Raw genomic sequence first — 22,105 nt, forward strand, 5'->3', positions numbered from 1 at the left:
TATACATATATATATATATATATATATATATATATATATTTGCTGTTGTTAACTGCCATTGAGTCAGTTCTGGCTCATACATACAACCCCATGTACAACAAAATGAAACACTACCCAGTTCTACACCATCCTCACAATCCTTCTTATACTTGAGCCCATCGTTGCAGCCACTGTGTCAATCCATCTCATTCAGAGTCTTCTCCATCTTCACTGATCTTATACTTTACCAAGCATGATGTCCTTTTCCAGTGACTGGTCCCTCCTGATAACCATAGTATGAGAGATGAAGTATCTTCACCCTCACTTCTAAGGAACATTCCTCTGTACTTCTTCCAAGACATATTTTTCTTTCTTCTGGCATTCCATGATATATTCAATATTATATTCAATATTCTTCACCAGCACCATCATTCAAATGCATCAATTTTTCTTCGGTCTTCTTTATTCATTGTCCAAATTTTACATGCATATGAGACAATTGAAAATACCATGACTTGGGTTAGGCTCACTTTAGTCTTCAAAGAAACTTTGTTGGTTAACACTTTAAAAAGGTCTTTTGAAGCAGATCTGCCCATTGCTTCTATTTCTTTCTTTCTGATGTATTATTTATTTAATTTTATTCAGCTTATGATTATCTCCTATAGCACCTAGTACTTTGCCAATAAAATAATAAAAAATAATAATCCACTGCTACTGTCAATTCCAACTCCTAGTGGCCCCCCATTGGGTTTCCAAGACAGCAAATCTTTATGGAATTAGATTGCCCAGTCTTCCCTCCATGGAGTGGCTGGTGGGTTTGAAACGCCAACCTTCTGGTTATCAGTCAAATAGCTTAGCCACTGTGCCACTAATGATTGGTGGTTGAAGGGATAAACGGATAAATATGAAAATGAAAAGGATGATTACTAGAGAAAAATTAATTGAGACATTTACAGCATTAGATTTCAAATTAACTTTTATCAATTAATGTATTTTTAGGAGAAAAACACAAAAATGAAATTTAATAAAAGTAATCTCACATGACTATTCTCAAGTTAGAAAAATAAACTCAAATTCTGCAAAATAACTATTTTATGTAACTTTGAGAGAGAAATGGTGAATTGCAAGTGGCCTGGGTAACAGAATCATGCAGAGATATGGAAACAAGGACGTTGTTAGGATTCATAAATATAAGGCAAAACTGAACCTATTTTGGAATAAGACTAATACATTCAGTATCGTAATGGAAGAAAAGAACCCAAAATTTTCTGAAAGCCTACTACGTAGCAGATATGAGTATTTTTAGACAGAGTGGTATATTTGTCATTTAGTCCTCCCAGCAGCTCTGAAGTATGTATTATTATATGCAGCTAAGAAATCATAAGATTAGAGATGTAATTAATGACTTCAAAAACATAACTAGTGAGGATTGGAACCCAAATTCAAGTGACAATCTACTTTTATTTGAATGGAAATATACCCATGGCCATACATAGTTCTGGCAGATGATATTCCTCCGTATGTATTTGTATGTGCTACGAAAATGTCCATATGCAGTTTAAAGCTAACAAATGGCAAAGTTACTGAACCACAACTAAGCACTTTGAGGGAATTAGTTGCTGGCTTGTGGGCTGGGGACAATAGTTGCAGGGGACATCAAGCTCAATTGGCACAACATAGTATACAAAAAAAAAAAGTTCTACACTTTCAAGGTGTGGTGATTGGGTGTTAAAACTTGTGAGTGGTCATTTAAGATGCAACTATTGGTCTCTCCTCATGTGGAGCAAAGAAAGAGTGAAGAAAATCAAAGACAAATAGAAACAGTCCAAAAGACTGATGGATCTTGGGAACCTCAGCCTATATGACCCAAAAGAACTAGATGGTGCCTGGCTACCACCCAGAAAGGGATCAAAATCGGAGATCCTGGATAGAGTGGAAAAAAAATGTGGAACATAAGTCAATTTTAAAAAAAAAAAAAAGTAAGGATCAGACTTACTGGTCTGATGGAGACTGGTGTAACCCCAAGGCTATGACCCCGAGTAACCCTTCAGGCCTTGGCTTAACTCTCAGCCAAACAATAGATAGGCCTAGACCAGGGAAATTCACTCCTTAGAACAATCAACTATGGGAGATCAGATGGGCAGCATTTGCACAGGGAGAAAAACAGGGAGGCAGGAATGCATAGGCAAGAAGGACATGGGGAAAGGATAAACAAGGGAGGAAGTGGGAGGAGAGCTATTACACATGGAGGAATGTAACCAGTTTCATAAAACAGAATATGTACAAATTATTGAATATACAATGATTCTGCTTTGTAATATTTCATCCAAATCACAATAAAGAGTTAAAGAAAAAAGTCTACCTTAGTCCAAACTGCATGTTCTTTCTGGTAAGTCACATACAAAATATCCACTATCCGGTAGTTTCAAGGCAAAAAATCGACATCACCTTAGTTCCTCCTCATCTTTTACCCCTCACACCTAATCAGTAATCAAGACTTGCGTACTCTATCTCCTGAAAATATCCCGGAAATTCATTTCCTCTTTCTAAGCTTATTGCCATCACCTTGGTTCAGCCTTCATCTTCTTTCCTGCAAGCAAAGGTAATAATAGCCTCTTAACTCATTCCCCCATACCCTCTTTCATTCATTGCAGTTTATTCTCCACAAGGCACCCAGTGTAATCTTATATAATGCATATCTGATCACATGACTCCAATGCTGAAAACATTGCTAGGTCTTCTCATTATTCTTGGGTTAAAGTTTGAAATCTTTGACATGACCTATAAGACCTCTGTGAACCATCTTTAGTTGCCTTATATAACCTCATTTCATGCTACTTTGCACATTATTTTCTACACTCCAACCCTGGTAAGTATTTTTTCCTCTTATTTCCTCTTTCACCACATAGCCTTTGCTGTTTTCTCTTGCTGGAATGAGCCTCTTATCCCTCTTATTTTACCTAGCTTTTTTTTTTTTTTTTTTTTAATTTGATTTCCACTTCTTAGCTTAAAAGTGACTTCCTGTGTGAGTCTATTGACCTCCAGGTCTCAGTTAAATCCCTTTTCTATGTGCTTCTACAACACTTTGTACCTCTACATTCATTTTACCACATCGGTTTTTACTCATTTAAAACTCTGAAAGCAAGATTACAGCTGACTTTTTTTCCCTGACGAATCACCAGAATACAATACAGTGATGAGTGAATGGTAACGTTTCAATTAATATTTGCTGATTCCTGTGATAATTTATTAAAAAATTAAAAACAAGTATTAAAAAAGAAGTCTTTCAAGTGAACATCTCAATATTTGAATGCTATTTTATTGTCAATGAAATCCCTCTTAGAAATGTAATCAAATCCTCAGACTTGGCTGAGTATGTGGTGAGTGGTAGACCAGATGACTCAGTGCTTCTATAGTATGCCATACTGACCTGTGGTTATGCTGGTGTGCTAGGAAACTAGACCTAGGAAAACTCCTTTCATCCCATTCTCACAAGATCATGTGTCACAGGTTAACTGTGGAAATGTGAAATTCTCAGACAGCATATAAGTTTTTCATTTACATATATGTTAATGAATGAATTCCATAAATGATTATTATAGAAATCATATACCCATACATTGTGCAAAGTATTAAACAAATGTTGTTAAGGAAGATAAGCAAGATCATTGCCCTTGACAAAGATGAAACTCTTCTCCTTTAGTTCAATTCAGACCCTAGATGTAATCAGAAGATGTTCATTCAGGCATTGAATAGACATGCATAAAGTAGCTGTGGACTTGGGGAAGTCATATTTACATTCATGAAATTATTAGAGGACAATAATAATAGCTTTGTGCTATAAAAAGATAATTGCTATACTATAATAATCTCAAGAAAGAATACCTTGGTCTCTATTTCATCATATCCCCTAAATATATAATTGGAATATTAAATTGATTGATTTGAATTGTCTACCATCATGAAAGAGATGGATGAAAATGTATTAATCATAATATATTCACACATAACCAAGAGTCTTTTCTTTGTTTTAATGGTTTAGGTACATGTCACTGTGGCAGGTGTAAGTGTGATAATTTAGATGGAAATGGACTTGTTTATGGTAAATTTTGTGAATGTGATGACAGAGAATGCATAGATGATGAAACAGAAGAAATATGTGGAGGTATGTATATTAACAATTCAGAAATGTATAAAACCACCTATCTTTTCCACATGTTCCATCATATTTTTATATCTACCTAAATTTCTGCACAGAGAATAATAATTTAGTCTGAGCCCATTCATATTTATTTGGAAAACACTCTATATAAGGAGTTGGACTAGGGCAATCAGAGGAGACTGGTCCTTTTTGAATGCAAAACAAGATTTTACCCAGAGGAGAGCCAGACAATTATGGCAGTAGGCCAACTGCAGAGCTCTGAAGTATTTCTAGTGGTCCTTGTTCATTTTTGCTCATCTTAACTGTTTTTATTTTGTCTCTTTTCTCCTATCTCTCAATTCCGTTTTAACTTCATTTTCTTTCTCTTTCTAAACCATAAACCTTTGGAGAACTCATAGTCATATGCCCTGTTGGGGGCATCTTTGGCCAATAGCAATGCTAGTCTAGAATTTTGTTCTACATTTAAGTAACATTTTTCATGGCCTTTTGTGTGTGCCATAATGATCATTTTTTTGTTGTTTTGTACTGGTTATTGTACGTTTGCTAGAACCAAGCATTGTAGTAAGTACTTTACATTCATTATATTAAGTTTCATTCTAGCATAAGGATTATCTTTATCCACACAGAGAGATGTGGAAACTGATGCTTGAATAAAGTGGTAACTTGCCCAGGATCATTGAGCAGTTATCAATGAAACCAGTATTCAGATCTAGGTCTATCTCAGTCCACAGATTGTGCTCCTGACCCCTCATCATACAGAAGAACATCCGTGCTCAGGACTTTATAGAGCTCCCATGAGAAGAACCTCTTCTTATCACCTCTAGTTTCCATTTCTTCAGTTTACCTAACTCTGCAACCTGATCAAAGAGTTTCAGTGAGCTGCCTGGACTGGTACCAAGAATGGAGATTAGAGAATGATGACAATCATTGTACTTATTTAGATAAATTCTCCTCTGCTATTGTAAAATATATTTAGCTGGGTTGTCTCTGGCCTCATATCTTTGCTGATCAGTGATTGATTATTTCATTCATCTCTGACAGGATTCCACTCACTCCTGTCCTGATTGTGGAATGGGTGATTTCAGAAATTTGTCCTGAAAGGACTGGGGATTAATGGGACCAGAAGAACTAGAGTGCCCTAGAGAATATGTCATTCACAAAAGACAAACTTGTATCTGTTTACATTTCTGTAAAGTTGGTCCTTGTGGCCATCCAAATATGCTTATTTCAGACTTCACTTTTCCTTTCCCATTGCTGATCCTCCTTGCAACTACACAAACTACCAGAAGAAAACAAACAAAAACAACCTCTGCTTTGTTTTTGAAGCCAGTAACATAAGCTAGCTGCTGTTGCCCGAATACAACTTTCTTAAAGGGCTCAGTCCAAAATAATTAAAACATTTAGGCGAATTCACCCACAAAAAAAGTATGTATTTATCCTCTTGGTGTTTCAGATACAATTATTTTAAGTCACAAAGAAGGAACAGAAAATGCTTTGCAGCAAATGTATTCTGACACACACAACCAAAACTAAGTCTATTTGCATGTGTAACTATAAACATTTAACTTGAACAATACAACATGAAGTGTTTAGCTCTAGACCTTTCCACTTGTTATTTCCATTTGTTGGAGGCTTAATCAATTTCATAGTGCAGTCTCTGACTAAGTATACCAGCACTCCAATAAACATCCTCTGGGGGTGACATTGCCTAGGATTGTAGACCTTTACACTTGTTATTAGCATGAAACAAATTGAGAAATTATTCTGCAGCCTATCAGTGAGGGGATACAAATAGGGATTTTCTTGCTCTGCCAATTTACCCTACGGAATTGTGTTTATTATGGAATATACATTGCCCTAGAGCTTACAGTGTATTTCAATTATCCAGATACCTTATTACAATATTTTCATGTGTGCTATGTGGATATTTGTTTAATTGAAAGTATAGGTTTAGGTGATTTTTGTTTCCTTACTCAACTTCATCTAAATGGTTTCTCAGTAACGCACTAATTAAATGCTGATTATTTCATAATATAAAAAGAATTTGGATGTGATGAATATAGACTTACAACCCTTTTTAACATCATTGTAATCAATGCCTATGTAGCATCTTAGGTATAAATTTCCTGAAATGGTAAATGAAAGACATTCTACAGTCTAAGAAGTTAATCAAGTCTTACGACTCCTAGGAAAAGCTTTAATATAGAGTTGTCTTTTTTCTTTTTCCTCATGTAATGCCTGAGTTTCTGAGGCCTACAATCTATCATTGGAATATGATTTTGTCATAAGAGCATATAGAGATATTTTTAGGCTTGTAAATAATACGTTAGAGTTCTTGGGTGGTATACATGGTTAAGCAACCTGCCAATAGCCTTGAAAGACAGGCCTAGTGATCTGTTTCCAAAAGCTCTTGAAAACACTATTAAAAAGAAAAGAAAACCAAACTCACTGCCGTTGAGTCGGATTCAACTCATAGCGACCCCTCCTTGGGTTTCTTAGGTGGTATCTCTACAAAGTACATTGCCCAACCTTCTGTTCTTTACACATGGAGTCACTATGAATCTAAATTGCCTTGACAGCAATGAAATACAACAAATGACATATATACATGGTATATTTTCGTGATTGATGAAATAATTTGCTTAAACAAATGAGTTAAAAATTAAAATTTGTTGTAGAAATGGTTGTTGTCTATGAAGTTAAGGAGAAATCTTTTGTGGATATCCTGATTACTGAGACAGAAAACCTGGCATGTTGTGCCTTTTTCTCTGCATCTCACTGCAAAGCTGTTTCTCTTCATGTCATTCTCTCTTTTTGATGTATGTTTGCTTGAAGGAAGTCTCATCTGATGAACAAGAATAGCATAGTACATCAGAATGTTCTATCATATTACTTCCTTCTCATGTGAGGTTCAAGGGCCCCACTGACATTCTTGCCATTGACCAGAGATGCCATAGAATTTAGGTCAGAAATCACCTCACACTGTTTCCCATGACGTGTCTGGGATTATGGCTGTAAGAGAAGAGAGAGAAACAACAAAAACTTTGGCCATAGACTCCTATAAAACACAAATAATAGACTGAAAAACAAAAGCCAAGGTGACCTTGATTTTCATCATTTTCAAAAGAAAAAACATATATATTCATGTCTGGATGGTATAACTACAAACAAAGGAGAGGAGAGGAAGTGAACTTTGAGGCAAATACCATTGTTAGGTTTTGGAGGACATAAAAAGGGGTAGTTAGACATAGATGTGCAAAGTAATGAAGTGTCAAGTTTTTATGGATCTCCTGGAGCTCTGGTGTCATAGTGCCTAAGACATTTGACTCCTAACCAGAAGGCTGGAGGTTCAAACCCACCAGCCACTCCTTGGATGGAAGGTTGGGCAATATACTTCCGTAGCGATACCGCCTCGGAAACCCAAGGAGGGTGGCTATGAGTCAGATTCAACTCACTGGCAGTGAGTTGTTTTGTTTTTTTTTAATCAAAACACAAAAGAACACGGTAACAGGTTATACAAAGGTGGGAGCCAAAAAAGTGTGATGGTGTGTCTGGACACGAATGACAGGTGCACTCTAACCTATCATTTGTATCCCCTTAACAATTAGTATGGGAGTTGGATTGTGAGACCAAGGGTCCATCGTGTTTTATCACTCCAAACGAGCAGTAAACATTGATTTGGCTGAAAATCTGTTTTCTGTGTGGTAGAACACAACAGATTGTGAGATGCAGTTGAGTGAAAAGATGAAATATTTATTTTGCTTTAAAAATGATCCAGTCATTAATATTGTGGATATAAGTTAATATGCACCATTGGTTTCTCAATAGTTGGTTTCTAATGAAATGTTGTCATGACTAATTCAAGAAATGCCCTTAGAGTGAATGCTTATGTACATTTGAGTTTGAGGCACACATTTGAGATTCCAAAGTAATGTACTTTCAGGTAATTTATTTTTAAAATATTCATGCTTTAATCTATTACCTGACTAAGGCAAATTAAAGGACACTTTGTTTGCTTTATTTGTGTGTTTTGGTAAGTATAGACACAATTGTGGTGTTTGGAGGGCAAACTATGTGCTTTGATTATTTGAAGTAAGGAATGTGAAACGGTTACTTTATTTCAAAGGCAAAAATGTTCAAGAAGAGGTAGACAGTTAATTCTGCCTTTAAAATTTGCTTTTTTTCCTCCCTGTATAAAATTCATTTTGGGTAAAGGCCATGGAAAGTGTTACTGTGGAAACTGTTACTGTGAGGCTGGTTGGCATGGAGATAAATGTGAATTCCAGTGCGACATCACCCCCTGGGAGAGCAAGCGAAGATGCACATCTCCAGATGGCAAAATCTGCAGTAACCGAGGTGTGGCATTCATACACGTTACTACGTAATTGGGAGGAAAACAAAGCTCTTAATTCTTAATGCTCCTTTTCTCTTTTCCTTTCCTGTGAGAGGAAGTCATCTTTTAAAGTTGTTTACTTTAATGTAAATCAACATTTGCCGTACAAACAATCTTCTCTTTCTTGTTTTATATTGAGAAGAAAACACAAAGATCTGTCATTCTTTTAGCTTCAATGAACAAATAGTTAACACAGGGGCTGTAATTTCTTTGGCAGCCATCCAGAAATACTACAATACAGCTAAAAGGCAATTCTTGTAGATACTTCTGTTAAATGTCTCTTGACTAACAGAACCATCTACGCCATGAGCATCTAATTATCCAGAGAGCATTCAGAAAACTCTCTTGTCTTAATTATGGGTAAATTGAAGGCTTGGTTGAAAGTCGGAATTGATGTACACTCATTTAACTTCTAAATGCAATGATAAAAATCTGATATTGAACACAGGTAATACAAATACTATGCATCAAATTTAATATTTCCACCCGTAAAAAAGACAGCACACAGCCCTATGAAATTTAGACTGACTTTAGACATGAGTTTAAAAATCATATTTTTTGTTGTTGTTGTTGTTGTGTGCCGTCGAGTCAGCCCCGACTCATAGCGACCCCTCCTTGGGTTTCCGAGGCAGTATCACTACGGAAGTAGGATTGCCCAACCTTCCTTCTGAGGGGTGGCTAGTGGGTTTGAACTGCCAGCCGTCTGGTTAGCAGGCAACTGTCTTAGCCACTATGCTACCAGAGCTCCCAAAAATCATATTAGTATTGATAAGTATGATTTAAAGGAAGTTTACTATTTGTTTTTCTCAAATTATACAGCTTCAAACACATTTTAAAAATTCCCTGAGAATAATTGCATTCAATATTCCTTCCTTTACATTGGACTTTTATTTGTCTACTTGATGATATAAGTAAATGGTCATATTTCCTTCTATAAACTTATAAAATCTAGGTAGCTGGAAACGAGTCAGAATTCACTTGACAGCACATAACAACATGAATGGTTTATTTTAATAGATAATATTCACACAGACATTCTTAAAATACAATCAGTTTTATCCTTTTTGAAAATAAGATAGAAGAGTAAAATATGATACATTTATGATCCTATAGAAAAGAAAACAAAAGTTCTGAACTTGGAGTAAAATTCAAAAAAAGCGTTTCTTTAATTTATGCAAAATGGATATAACTATAAGTCACAATAATTCACTTTAATATATTATATAAAGACATTTTTTTACTTATGTTATTTTTATTCAATATGTTTGAATTCGGGAGCTCTGGTAGCGTAGTGGCTAAGGCAGTTGACTGCTCACCAGAAGGCTGGCAGTTCAAACCCATCAGCCACTCCTCGGAAGGAAGATTGGGCAATCCTACTTCCGCAGTGATACTGCCTCGGAAACCCAAGGAGGGGTCGCTATGAGTCAGGGCTGACTCGACGGCACATAACAACAACAACAACATGTTTGAATTCATCATTATGATGAATGTAGCATCATTTAGGTACTACTGAAAAGAGAGAAAAGAAAAGTGAAATTGATTGGGCTATGCATAAGGGTTGGGCGTGGCACCAGAGATATGTGACCTCTGAGAGATAGCAGATGTCCTTTAGAGAAATACAGGCCTTAACTTCCCATCTGGTGGTGTAGTGCCTAAGGCATTTGGCTGGTAACCAGTAGGCTGGCAGTTCAAACCCACCAGCCACTCCTCAGAAGGAAGACTGGGCAATCTACTTCTGTAGTGATACTTCCTCAGAAACCCAAGGAAGGGTCTCTATGAGTCGGATCCGACTGAACAGCAGTGAGTTTGAGTTTAGTTAACTTCCCATCTATCAGCCATCTAGCTTCCTGTCTCCCACCTTTCCCTTGTGCCTAAGGATTTCTATGTTGGCCAACTAGCCAAAGCATGTAGGAAGCAGAATGCCTTAATAAGACTTACTGCTAGTGAGAATGAGGGCTATATGAAGATGGGTCAGGCACCATCATTGAAATGATCAATGTTTTTCTCCAAAGATACCAGATGTGTCTACCCTAGGACTCCATCCTTAACAGTACTTTCCTAGGTAGGAGAGTGACACTAGTCCCTGCACATGCCTAACTTTTCATCTTTTTTAGCCCATCTTCAGGGGCCAAAAGAACAGTGTTGCAAACCAAACTAAATGATGGTAGAATTTCCTTTATTAAACATATGATTTATTCAGTTTCACATTGAAGCTATTCCACACATGCCTTAGAAATTTCTTCACTGAAACAGCATGACTGGTAGCTCTCTTTCCTGTCTCTTTATTTATAATATTATGAAAGCAATGAGATCTATTTTTCAAAAATCCAGATTATAAAATAGGTGTAATGAAGAAAAAATCAAGGGTCATAATACTAACATCCAGATATAACCCCTTTTTACATTTTATTACATGACTTTGTCTGTTTTTCTTTCTTTTTTTAAATTCCTCTGTGCCTTCCATAAACATGTTCATATTTTAAATACAAAAATTCAATCATGGTATATATACTGATTTATTATTTTTGTTTTCATTCATTTTGGGTATCTTTCCATGTCCACAAAACTGAAATGCAAGCATTACTTGTAATGACTGCGTAGAAGCCCGTACCACACATATACCATTACTACAGTAATTCCCCATTGATCACTATTTAGGTTATTTTTAGCTGTTTTGTAACATAAATGCCACCACATTTAAATTCCTGAACGTGCACATTTGTGTACTTTTCCTTTCATTTGGATTAATTCATTGAAGTAGACTGCTATGCCAAATAAAAAAGACATTTTAAAAATATATATATTGTGAAACCACCACCCAGAAAGTTGTACCAGTTTGTGTTCTACTTGCAGTACCCACCATCCCACACCCTCAGTGGCTCTGGACACTTGCCATCTGTTTCACTTCTACCAACCTATCATCCCACATAATTCTAACTCAATAATAATAATCCTTCCACGATTGTTAATAATTCCTCCTTTCCTTACTAATAGTGGGCTCAGTGGTAAACAGGTTTCATGATTATTTATCATTGTTATTTCTCTACAGAATTCCCTATTGGTATTTTTGGGTGGTATTTTTTTGTTTTGTTTTGTTTTTTGCTTTTATACATTTTGTTTTTGGCATATTTATTATTTACATATTACTTGTAAGAATTTTAATTTATTTGTGAAAGTTGCTCCTTGTCTTTTACATACACATGCCTATTTATTCCATTTTGTATAGTCTTAATTTGTTTATGACATTTTGCTCCCAACTAAACATTTAGATCTTTCTTGTAGTTAAAACTACTCTTTCTTTTCCTTTTAGTAATTCTGCATGCAGGCTTTGTTTAAAAAGGCATATCCTTCTTATTCTATAGGTCTATTTTATATACTTAAATGTTTAACTGAAATTTATTTTGATGTAAGAGGTGAGAAGGAGATTTAACTATTTTTTTTCTCCTAAAATAATTAACTGGTTCCCCTAAGGACAAATACTGATAATCCATACAAAGTAAACATGATTTATAACTGAGCATTTTGCTGCTCACATCTCCAAATATCTCTCTCAGCCTGATTTCCAAGGTCTTCTAAAATTTGGCTCTTCTGGCCTAGCAAACCTAACTTCTTAGTCTTCCTCAATCTTCTGCTCCAATGATACAGGGCTCCTCAGGATCCCCATACCTCTCCCTTCCCCACTTTGTTATCTTTCTCTCTGGATTTTCCTAGGGTCATTCTACCTCCAGTCTCTCTTATGAACCGTTTTCCCACCTCTCTACATTTCCAGACCGTTTACTCTGAAGTCCTACAGCCCACACTTAGCCTCCTTTCACAAAACACTCAGAGTGTTTATACCCTAGTTTACAAAATAGCAGCATTCATACTTTTTTGTTTGCTAACTTTTCCATCATTAGCATTCTTATCATCAATTAGATTATGAGCTTTTTATCAGGACAAAGATTGTATCTTTCATTAAGTGACACATCCCAAAATCTCACATAATTAGAGACATAGATAATAACTTTTGCCTATTTATTCAGAAATCTCTACTACCAGCATTAGAGAATTCTTTTCCTTTATAAAACAAACAAACAAACAACAACAAAAAAAAAAAAAAAAAAAAAACTCACTGCTGCCGAGTAGGATTTGAATATGAGTGTTTCCCAAAAACAAAGTAAGCAGAAAAAAAACAAAGTGATATTTAAGATGTTTTCTTCTATGATTTTTTCTTGACTAGACATATATATTTTTCCCTCCTAGGGATTTGTGTTTGTGGTGAATGTTCTTGCCATGATGTTGATCCCACGGGGGACTGGGGAGATATTCATGGAGACACCTGCGAGTGTGATGAAAGGGACTGTAGAGCTGTTTATGACAGATATTCTGATGACTTCTGTTCAGGTAAGTGCTATCCTAATTCCTAATTTTAAATAAAGTGATTCCATTTTCTTATTGGCAATATTTTCTCTGATTCTCACATAAACTATAAAACCAAACCAAACCCACTGCCATCAAGTTGATTCTGACTCATAGCAACCCCCATTGGCTTTCTAAAGCAGTAATTCTTTATGGAAGTAGATTGCCCCATCTTCCTTCTGAAGAGTGGCTAGTGGGTTTCAGCTGCTATAGAAGTAAATCTGCATTCTGAAGCATTGTATGTTTGCTGTATTTCTACTAGCAACTTGGGAAACCATCAGAGAATTCATGAATTTGGAAAAGACTAGATGTGAAAGTGCAGCTAACTCTAAATTTTTAACTGAAGATAACCAATAGCTCCAGATATCTAATACTGAACTCTGAGAATACAAACCACCACTCGTCTGCCAGTTTGTGATACTGGAGAGAATACATAGCTAATAGACTTGATGCCAATAAATAGGATAGCTTCCATTATGATATATATGTTATTATATTACAAAACTTGGGATGATATAATTCTCCAGGATATTTTTATGTTTTAATATCTTGATGGGGTGAGTGGTGGTTCAGTGGTAGAATTTTTGCCTTCCATGCAGGAGTTCCAGTTTCCATACCTGGCCAATGCATTTCAAGCACAGTCACCACACAGCTTTCAGTGGAGGCTTTTGCGTTGCTATGCTGCTCACCAGGATTCAGTGGAGCTCCCATACCAAGATGGACTAACAAGAAAGTCCTGGCAATCTACTTTTGAAAAATCAGACAATTAAAACCTTGCAGATCACAACTGTCTGATGTACATGGGGTCGCCGTGAGTTGGAAGCTGATGGGACAGCATCTAACAACAACAACAATACTTGACAGAATTTGTACTGAAATTATTCTAGATAGCTAGCCAAGAATTGACTATCAATTAGTGGATTAAATAATTGATTCTATAAATATTTATGGAGCAGATACTATTTGCCAGAGTCTGAGCTATGTCTGGAGTATTGGACCCAACAGTGAAACAGATAAGCATGATCCTTAATTTACAGAACTCATAATCTAAATGCAAACAAATAAATTCATCTTTCCAGAATTGTTAATGATTCAAATTGGAGAAGAAAGATATAGTCACATTTATCTGAAAAAAGCATCATTTAGTTTAAATGGAGTTGTGGATTTTCAGTCTGGTTCTATTTGACAATCCAGAAGTCAGAGACATATGGATATCCCTCTCTTTAAGCTTGACTGTTTGATTGGTGTGGATGAGCAGAAAAGTCTGCTGATGCCCTGAAAATGTGCCAGCAAGGGGAGATAAAGAGCTGACCCATGTCATTATAACTATGTAGCTTCAAATGCTTCTCTGACCTCACCAAGGAGAGTGCTGCTAAAACTTCACATTCCATAAGGGTTCTCTCTGATTGCCCCTCACACTTGGGAAGATTACCTAATCATTTTGTGAACACTGTCTTCTTGAGGGAATGCCCTTTTCAGATTTTGCTACTATTCATTATATTTTTGAATGTCCTTCATTATCATTATCAATAAAATGATAATAAAATAGTTAACATCTATCAGTGGATTCTATATGACAGACTGTGCTAAGCACTTTCTAGATTGTTGCACTTATTCTTCATAAAAACTTTTGAAGTAGGAAATATATTCTCTCTCATTTTGTACTTGAAGATACTGACACTCAAAGAAGTTGCCCAAAGTCCCAGAACTAAGACATAGAATCATAGTCTATGAATTTGAAGAAATTTAAATGTTTTTATTCTACTGATTGTCAGTTAAAGTGGGATTTAATACACCAAACATTTATTGAGACCAACTATGCCAGAGGGCCCATGTGAGATAATAGGGCAAAAAAAATCAAAAAGCTCTGCTCTTGAGAAATTTGCCATTGAACAAAGAAAACTGCCACATAAACATACAATTTAAATATACTATGGAATGGAAGATTTGCATATTCATGCATTTGTTTACTTTTCTCTTTAGACACTGGGGACATAGTATTGAACAAAATATAAAATTCTTGCCATCATGGAGTTTACATCCTTGTGGTACAGGAAAAACAATAAGTAAATATATCGTAAGTCAGTACTGCATATTTTTCATAATCATAGTACTAGGGATTGAAATAGGGCAGAGAAGAGTGTAGAGAATGTTGGAGGATGGGTATTTTTGACATTACAATTAGGGTGATCGGGCATCTCATGCAGGTGGTGTTGTATGGCTCAGATCACAATGCACCAGGGCCCTGCCTCCAAGGGTATGCTTACAGGTCAAGAGAGTTGAGAAGGGCATTCCAAGCAGAGAAATATGAGGCATGTGATATGTGCCAAGACTGGAATTAGTTTGATATTTCCAGAATGTGCAAGTGTGTGGTAGAAGTCCAGCTAGAGAAACATGAAATGGGAGGAGTTTTTATCCTAGACTTTATTCTAAAAGCAATGAGATGTGAGTGATGGTTTTAAGCAGGCATGTGATAATCACTAGTGTTCTAGTCCAGTCATCTGGGTAAATTTTAGAGCCATTTTACTGAAATGGTGAATATAGGTGGAAGTTGTCAAGTTTGGTTCTGGACACATCAAGTATAAAAGATCAATGGTAAATCAAGGTTGATATTTTCAATATGTTGTTCTGAAGTGTCAGAGATGAACATGAAAATTTAGAGCTATTAAAACTACACTGGGATTCAGGAAACACCATTTAAGAATATCATTTTAAGATTGTATATTTGATAAAACATGGATTCACATAATTGTAAAATAAAAACATAATGGACATAATCAAAACATATATAGACTGTAAATTGGTAGCTTTCTAATCTGGTGCCTTTTTTTATATAAAGTACATTGTTCCAGGTTAAACTCATGATTGCAAGTCTGATCTTGATTTCTGTAGTGGTGTTGAAAAATTCAAATAACTGTCAAGCTTGTGTACCTGTCAAGATCAGAGGAAACAGCTTATAGAACTGGTATATATAATTGAGTTAATATTGTGGTATTATTAAGCATAAGCTATGATGTCTCTTTCTCTACACACACATATGCTGGGGCATACATGCACATGCATATAATTGTGCACTGTTTTGTCTCATTTTAAGGAATGGCAGTATGAAGTGAAGATAAATAATGGCTCTTCAATCCTTTTATAAGCTTACAATTCCTGTTGCATGTTATTTAGGATTAGAGTTGTTACTATAACTTAGGCAGGTGAAGGAAACCTCTGTAATATGTAGTTTTCTACTCTACCTGCTCCGTGCTTCTGACTTTGGCCCTATTTTCCATTTTCCTCATATTTTTTATGCTTCCCTATGCTATGAGTTCTCGGGTAAAGTTAGTCGGTTGGGATTGGACAGGTTTGGCAGGGTGTTTGAGGAGTATTATCATGATAGGAGTTTGAGAGAGAACACTTAACCTCTTTATATGTGATCTCCATGCTGTAGTTAGAGACAAGGAAGAGTGGGAAAAAGTGATAGGGCAATAGAGTGTCATTTAAGCAATAAGACACCGGCCTGATAACTGTGGTTTACTAATCATTGGTTGAAATGAATTGAATGTGGCCTGCCCTCCACAGCCTGGCTCCCAATCTCAGAATGGTGAACTTAGGAAAGCAGAAAATCACATTAATAGACACCATTCCATGTTAGATCATTGCCAAGTTCCTTCACATATTGCATTCCATTATATTTCCAGGATAACTCAGAGAGGAAGATATCATTATCTACACATTAACATGTTCAGAAGAAACAGATTCAGAGAAATTAAGCAACTTGAAAAACTTCACACTACTATTAAGTGTCTTCTAAAAACTCAGGTAGCCCATGGTGATCCAACTAAAAATAATCTCACATTATTTCGTTAAGGAAGAGCTGTCCCCAGGTTGCTCAAAATTATTATCAAACTTACTTTTGTAAGGTTCTGTCAACATTCTTCTCATTTGAGGCAAGTACCAACCTCTGGAGTGTCACTTCAGTCTTACTAAATCAGTAGAATTCTATCTTTTATGCTTCGTGGGTTATTAATATCTACAGTTGCCCCAAGTACCAGTCTGGTTGCACTGTAGGAAGGGTGACACATATTTGATTATTGAATATGTTCATACTTTTGTCTTGTGAAACAGAAGTAACCCAAACACAGCAGTATTCTCCTATGATTTGCAAGGAGGAGCTTTATTTTTAGCTCCTATTCATGTAGTACTAAGAGAGTTGGTCTTATTTAAATACAAGGGAAATCTCTAAATGGATAAGTTTAACTTGACTTTTAATTGACATTTTATTCATCCCCTCTCTTTCAATGCATCCAACCATTCACTTAAAAACTCATTCAAAAGAAAATATTTTGTGCCAACTACATCAGGGGGATGAAGAAATTGAATGGTTTTACCAACCTCTGCATTCTGAAATTGACCAAAAATGTAACCAACATGTATTGATAATTACTGGTGATTGGAATGTGAAAGTTGGAAACAAAGAAGAAGCATTGGTAGTTGGAAAATATGGACTTTGTTATAGAAATGACCCTGGAGATTACATGATAGAATTTTGCATTACCAATGACTTATTCATTGGATACAGTTTTTATAAACAACATAAATGGTCACTACACACATGGACTGCACCAGATGGAATATACAGGAATCAAATCAACTGCATCTGTGGAAAGAGGAAATGGAGAAGCTTAATATCATCAGTCAGAACAAGGTCAAAGGTTGACTGTGGAACAGATTATCAGTTGTGCATCTTCAGGTATAAGTTGAAGCTGAAGAAAATTAAAACAAGTCCATAAGAGTCAAAAATATGACCTTGAGTATATCCCACTGAATTTAGAGACCATATGAAGAATAGGTTTGCTAAAAAGGCAGGGAGGCCACATGTTCTGACCTCCTCTAACCCCACAAGAGGAAGACAGAATTACCATCAGAGCCCAAGGCCCATTACTGTGAGGCCAGACATGCTGCCTCCCTCCAGCCCTTTCACCAACCCTGACACCAACATTCCTCCTGCAATACTCACCACCTTTCTGCTGGGTTTGATAACTCACTGCAGTGGCCACACAGAACTCACAGATTATGGGGTTTATTAGGGAAGGACCAAGCTACAGTTCAAGTTCAGGGAAAACACTTAGTCTCTCTCCCAGCCCACCGTCTCTCACCCAACAGTCTCTCTCAGTCTCTTTCCCAGCAATGCATGTCTCTCGGAATCTCTTTCTCAGCAGCACATCTTCCTCAGCCAAAGGTCAGAGAGAGTTCTGCCTCTAAGAGGCCTCCTTTTGAGCCCAGCAGAGTGGCCAAACTAAACAATCATAATATCAGAATTCTAAGCATGTGAGAGAGAGCGGGAACCTCCCAGAACATTGCTTTGTGTTGCGCCAACAGAAATACTCCAGGTGAATAACTTTTACAATAAGGAGCTCCTCAGATGCTCACAGAAAATTCCACCACAGAGTTTACAAAGACTTATGGCTAGAAAAACCATACCAGGTAATTTACTGCACCACAAAGTTCAATGCATTGAACACCAGTGACTGAAGACCAGATGAGTTGTGGGATGCCACCAAGAATATCATACATGAAGAAAGGAAAAAAGTAATAAAAAGGATAGGAAATGAAGAAAAGATCAAAATGGATGTTGGAAGAGACCCTGAAACTTGCTCTTGAACATAAGAGTAGCTAAGGCAAATGGAAGGAGCTCTGGTAGCATAGTGCCTAAGGCACTTGACTGCTAACCAGAAGGCTGGCGGTTCAAACCCACCAGCCACTCCTCAGAAGGAAGATTGGGCAATCTACTTCCATAGTGATACTGCCTCAGAAACCCAAGGAGGAGTTGCTATGAGTCAGGGTTGACTCGACGGCACACGATAACAATAACAACAACAAGGCAAATGAAAGAAATAATGAGGTAAAAGAGTTGAAAAGAAGATTTCAAAGGGCAGCTTGAATAAAGTATTACAATGAATTGTGCAAAGACCTAGAGCTAGAAAACCAAAAGAGAAGAACACAATTGGCATTTCTCAAGATGAAAGAACTAAAGGGAAAAAAATCAAGACTTGAGTTTGATATTGAAAAATTCTGTGGGTAAAATATTGAATGATGCATGAAGCATCAAAAGAAGATGGAACGAATGCACAGAGTCATTGTACCAAAAAGAATTGGTTAACGTTAGGCTACTTCAGGAAGTAGTATATGACCAAACCGATGATATTGAAGGAAGATATTCAAGCTGCACTGAAAGAATTGGTGAAAAACAAAACTCCAGTGATTGACAGAATATTCACTGAGATATTTCAGCAAATGGATGCAGCACTGGAGGCACTCGATTGTTTATGCCAAGAAATTTGGAAGACAGGCACCTGGCCAACTGACTGGAAGAGTTCTGTATTTTTACCATTCTCAAGAAAGATGATCCCACAGAATGCAGAAATCATCAAACAATATCATTAATATTACCAAACTGAATGGAATTCACACCCATCTTGTGGATTCTGACTCATAATGGCCCCTTCTTGGGTTTCTGAAGTGGTATCTCTATGGAAGTAGATTGTCCAATCTTCCTTTTGAGGAGTGGCTGGTAAGTTTGAACTGCCAGCCTTGTGGTTAGTAGTCAAATGCCTTATTACAAGCAAGTGAAATTTTGCTGAAGATAATTCACAAGTAGTCACAGCAGTGTATTGACAGGAAAGTGCCAGAAATTCAATCCAGATTCAGAAGAGGGAATTAAATAAGTGATATTATTGATGATGTTAGATAAATATTGGGCAACAGTAAATACCAGAAAGATGTTTACTTGTGCTTTAATGACTATGCAAAGGCATTTGACCGTGTGGATCATAACAAATTATGGATAACATTGAGAAGAATTAGAATTCCAGAACACTTAATTGTGCTCATGAGGAACCTGTACATAGACCAAGAGGCAGTTGTTTGAACAGAAAAAGGGGATATTGTATGGTTTAAAATCAGGAAAGGTGTGTGTCAGGGTTGCATCTATTCACCATACTTATTCAACCTGTATGCTCAGCAGATAATCTGAGAAGCTGGATTACATGAAGAAGATGTAGCAGCAGGATTGGAGGGAAACTCATTAACAACAAGCAATATACAAATAACACAACCTGAAAGTGAAGAAGACTTGAAGCACTTACTGGTAAAGATCAACGACCACTGCCTGCAATATGGATAACACCTCCACACAAGGAAAAAAGACATCTTCACAAATAGACCAAAAAGCAACATCATAATAAATGGAGAAAAAACTGAAGTTGTCAAGGATTTAATTTTACCTGCTTCCACAATCAACACCAATGGAAACAGCAGTCAAGAAATCAAATGACATATTGCATTGAGCAAACTACCTCTTTAAAGTGTTTAAGTGTGAAGATGTCACTTTGAAGACTAAAGTGGGCTTGGCCCAGGCCATGGTGTTTCCAGTAGCCTCATATGAATGTGAAAGCTGGACAAGGAATAAGGAAGATGGAAGATTTAATGCATTTGAATTGTGATTTTGGTGAAGAATGTTGAAAATACCATGGACTGCCAGAAGAATGAAAGAAATCTGTTTTGGAAAAAGTAGAACTGGAATGCTCCTTAGAAGAGAGAATGGCCAAACTTATCACATACTTTGTTCATGTTGCCTGAAGGGACCGGTGGCTGGAGAAGGATATCATGCTGGGTAAAGTAGATGGGGTAGATTGACACAGTGGCTGTGATGATGAGCTCAAGCATGGCAATGATAATGAGTATGGTGCAGGACCAGGAAGTGTTTTGTTATGTTATGTTTACATACGTTTACTGTGAGTTGAACCTGACTCTATGGCACTTAACAACAACAACAACATCAGATGTATAGGAACATGGAAAAAGAAAAGGAAAAAAAAAAAAAAAAACTCACCACAATCAAGTTGATTCTGACTCATAGCAACCCCTCCTTGGGTTTCCCAGGTGTTATCTGTATGGAAGTAGATTGTCCAGTGTTCCTTCTGAGGAGTGGCTGGTGGGTTTGAACCACCAGCCTTCTGGTTAGCAGTCAAATGCCATAGGCACTATGCCACCAAAATACCTCTAAATAAAAATAATTGCTTCTTCAATTCCTACTTACTTTCCGTCATTCACATGAAGTGTGTATGTGTGCTTGTGTGTGTGTACATTCATCCTTGCAGAAATAAGACTCATACACATACATAAATGTGCATATACACATGTACACACACATATCAGCTCAAAGACAAAACTATTGACAAAATCAAAGGTGGCTAACATAACTGAACCATCATTACCAGCTATCCCAAAGTGTATTGACCAGCGTTCAGTTTTTCTACTGAATTTACTTCCTGATTCTGAAATAACTCCTTTGAAGATAGTTGTTTATGACTCTGATCTATTCCCCAAATCCTATAGTTAGAAAAATATACTCCTTCTGTATGACCTTAAACTTTGTGTTTTAACTTGTTCTACCTACCAAAATGATGAAATAAAGAATTGTCTTAGAATTGCATTATTTATGGAAATTGAATCATTTGACACAACAGTAATAGATGGGGAAATTTATTATTTTGGATTACAAAGGTAATTAAGCAAAGAAACTGAAGGAAATGACTAAATATACAAGGCTTACATTATCTTGAAAGGAAAATCAATATATCAAACTTACTGTTTTATTAAAATAGCAGCTACTGTTTTGACTGAATTTATTTCCTAAAGCTCTTACCTATGGATAAAATAATCAAGGCCAATGGAAGCAGCAGTCAGGACATTAGATGATGTGTAGCACTGGGTAGGTCAGCTGCGAAGGAACTCTTTAAAGTGCTGAGGAGCAAGGATGTCTCCTTGAGGACTAAGGTGCACCTGACACAGGCCATGATATTTCCAATTGCCTCACATGTATGCACGTGAGAGCTGGACAATGAATAAGGAAGACAGAAGAAGAGTTGATGTTTTTGAGTTGTGGTGCTGGCGAAGAATGCTGAAGGTACCATGGACTGCCAAAAGAACTAACAGATCTGTCCTGGAAGAAGTGCAGCTGAGATGCTCCTTAGAAGGGAGGATGGCCAGACTTCTCTTACCTACTTTGGTCATGTTGTCAGAGGGGACCATTCCCTGGAGAAGTATATCATGCTTGGTAAGGTGGAGGGTCGATGAAAGAGGGAAAGGCCTTCGATGAGATGGATTGACATGGTGGCTGCGAC

General features: G+C 36.7%; 1 protein-coding gene across 1 annotated transcript in view; it reads left to right on the forward strand.

The window, feature by feature from the left end:
* The window catches only part of ITGBL1 (integrin subunit beta like 1), a 396,418-nt gene that overhangs the window by 195,044 nt on the left and 179,269 nt on the right, over positions 1–22,105 (forward strand). The window contains exons 4-6 of the mRNA XM_007953815.2: positions 4,022–4,144; positions 8,357–8,497; positions 12,777–12,917. Of these exons, the coding sequence (XP_007952006.1) occupies positions 4,022–4,144; positions 8,357–8,497; positions 12,777–12,917 (405 nt within the window). The remainder of the gene's footprint in view (positions 1–4,021; positions 4,145–8,356; positions 8,498–12,776; positions 12,918–22,105) is intronic.

This window comes from Orycteropus afer, unplaced genomic scaffold (genome assembly GCF_000298275.1).
Source record: "Orycteropus afer afer isolate SDZICR_OR568_19922 unplaced genomic scaffold, OryAfe1.0 scaffold00417, whole genome shotgun sequence".
NCBI classification, from domain to species: domain Eukaryota; kingdom Metazoa; phylum Chordata; class Mammalia; order Tubulidentata; family Orycteropodidae; genus Orycteropus; species Orycteropus afer.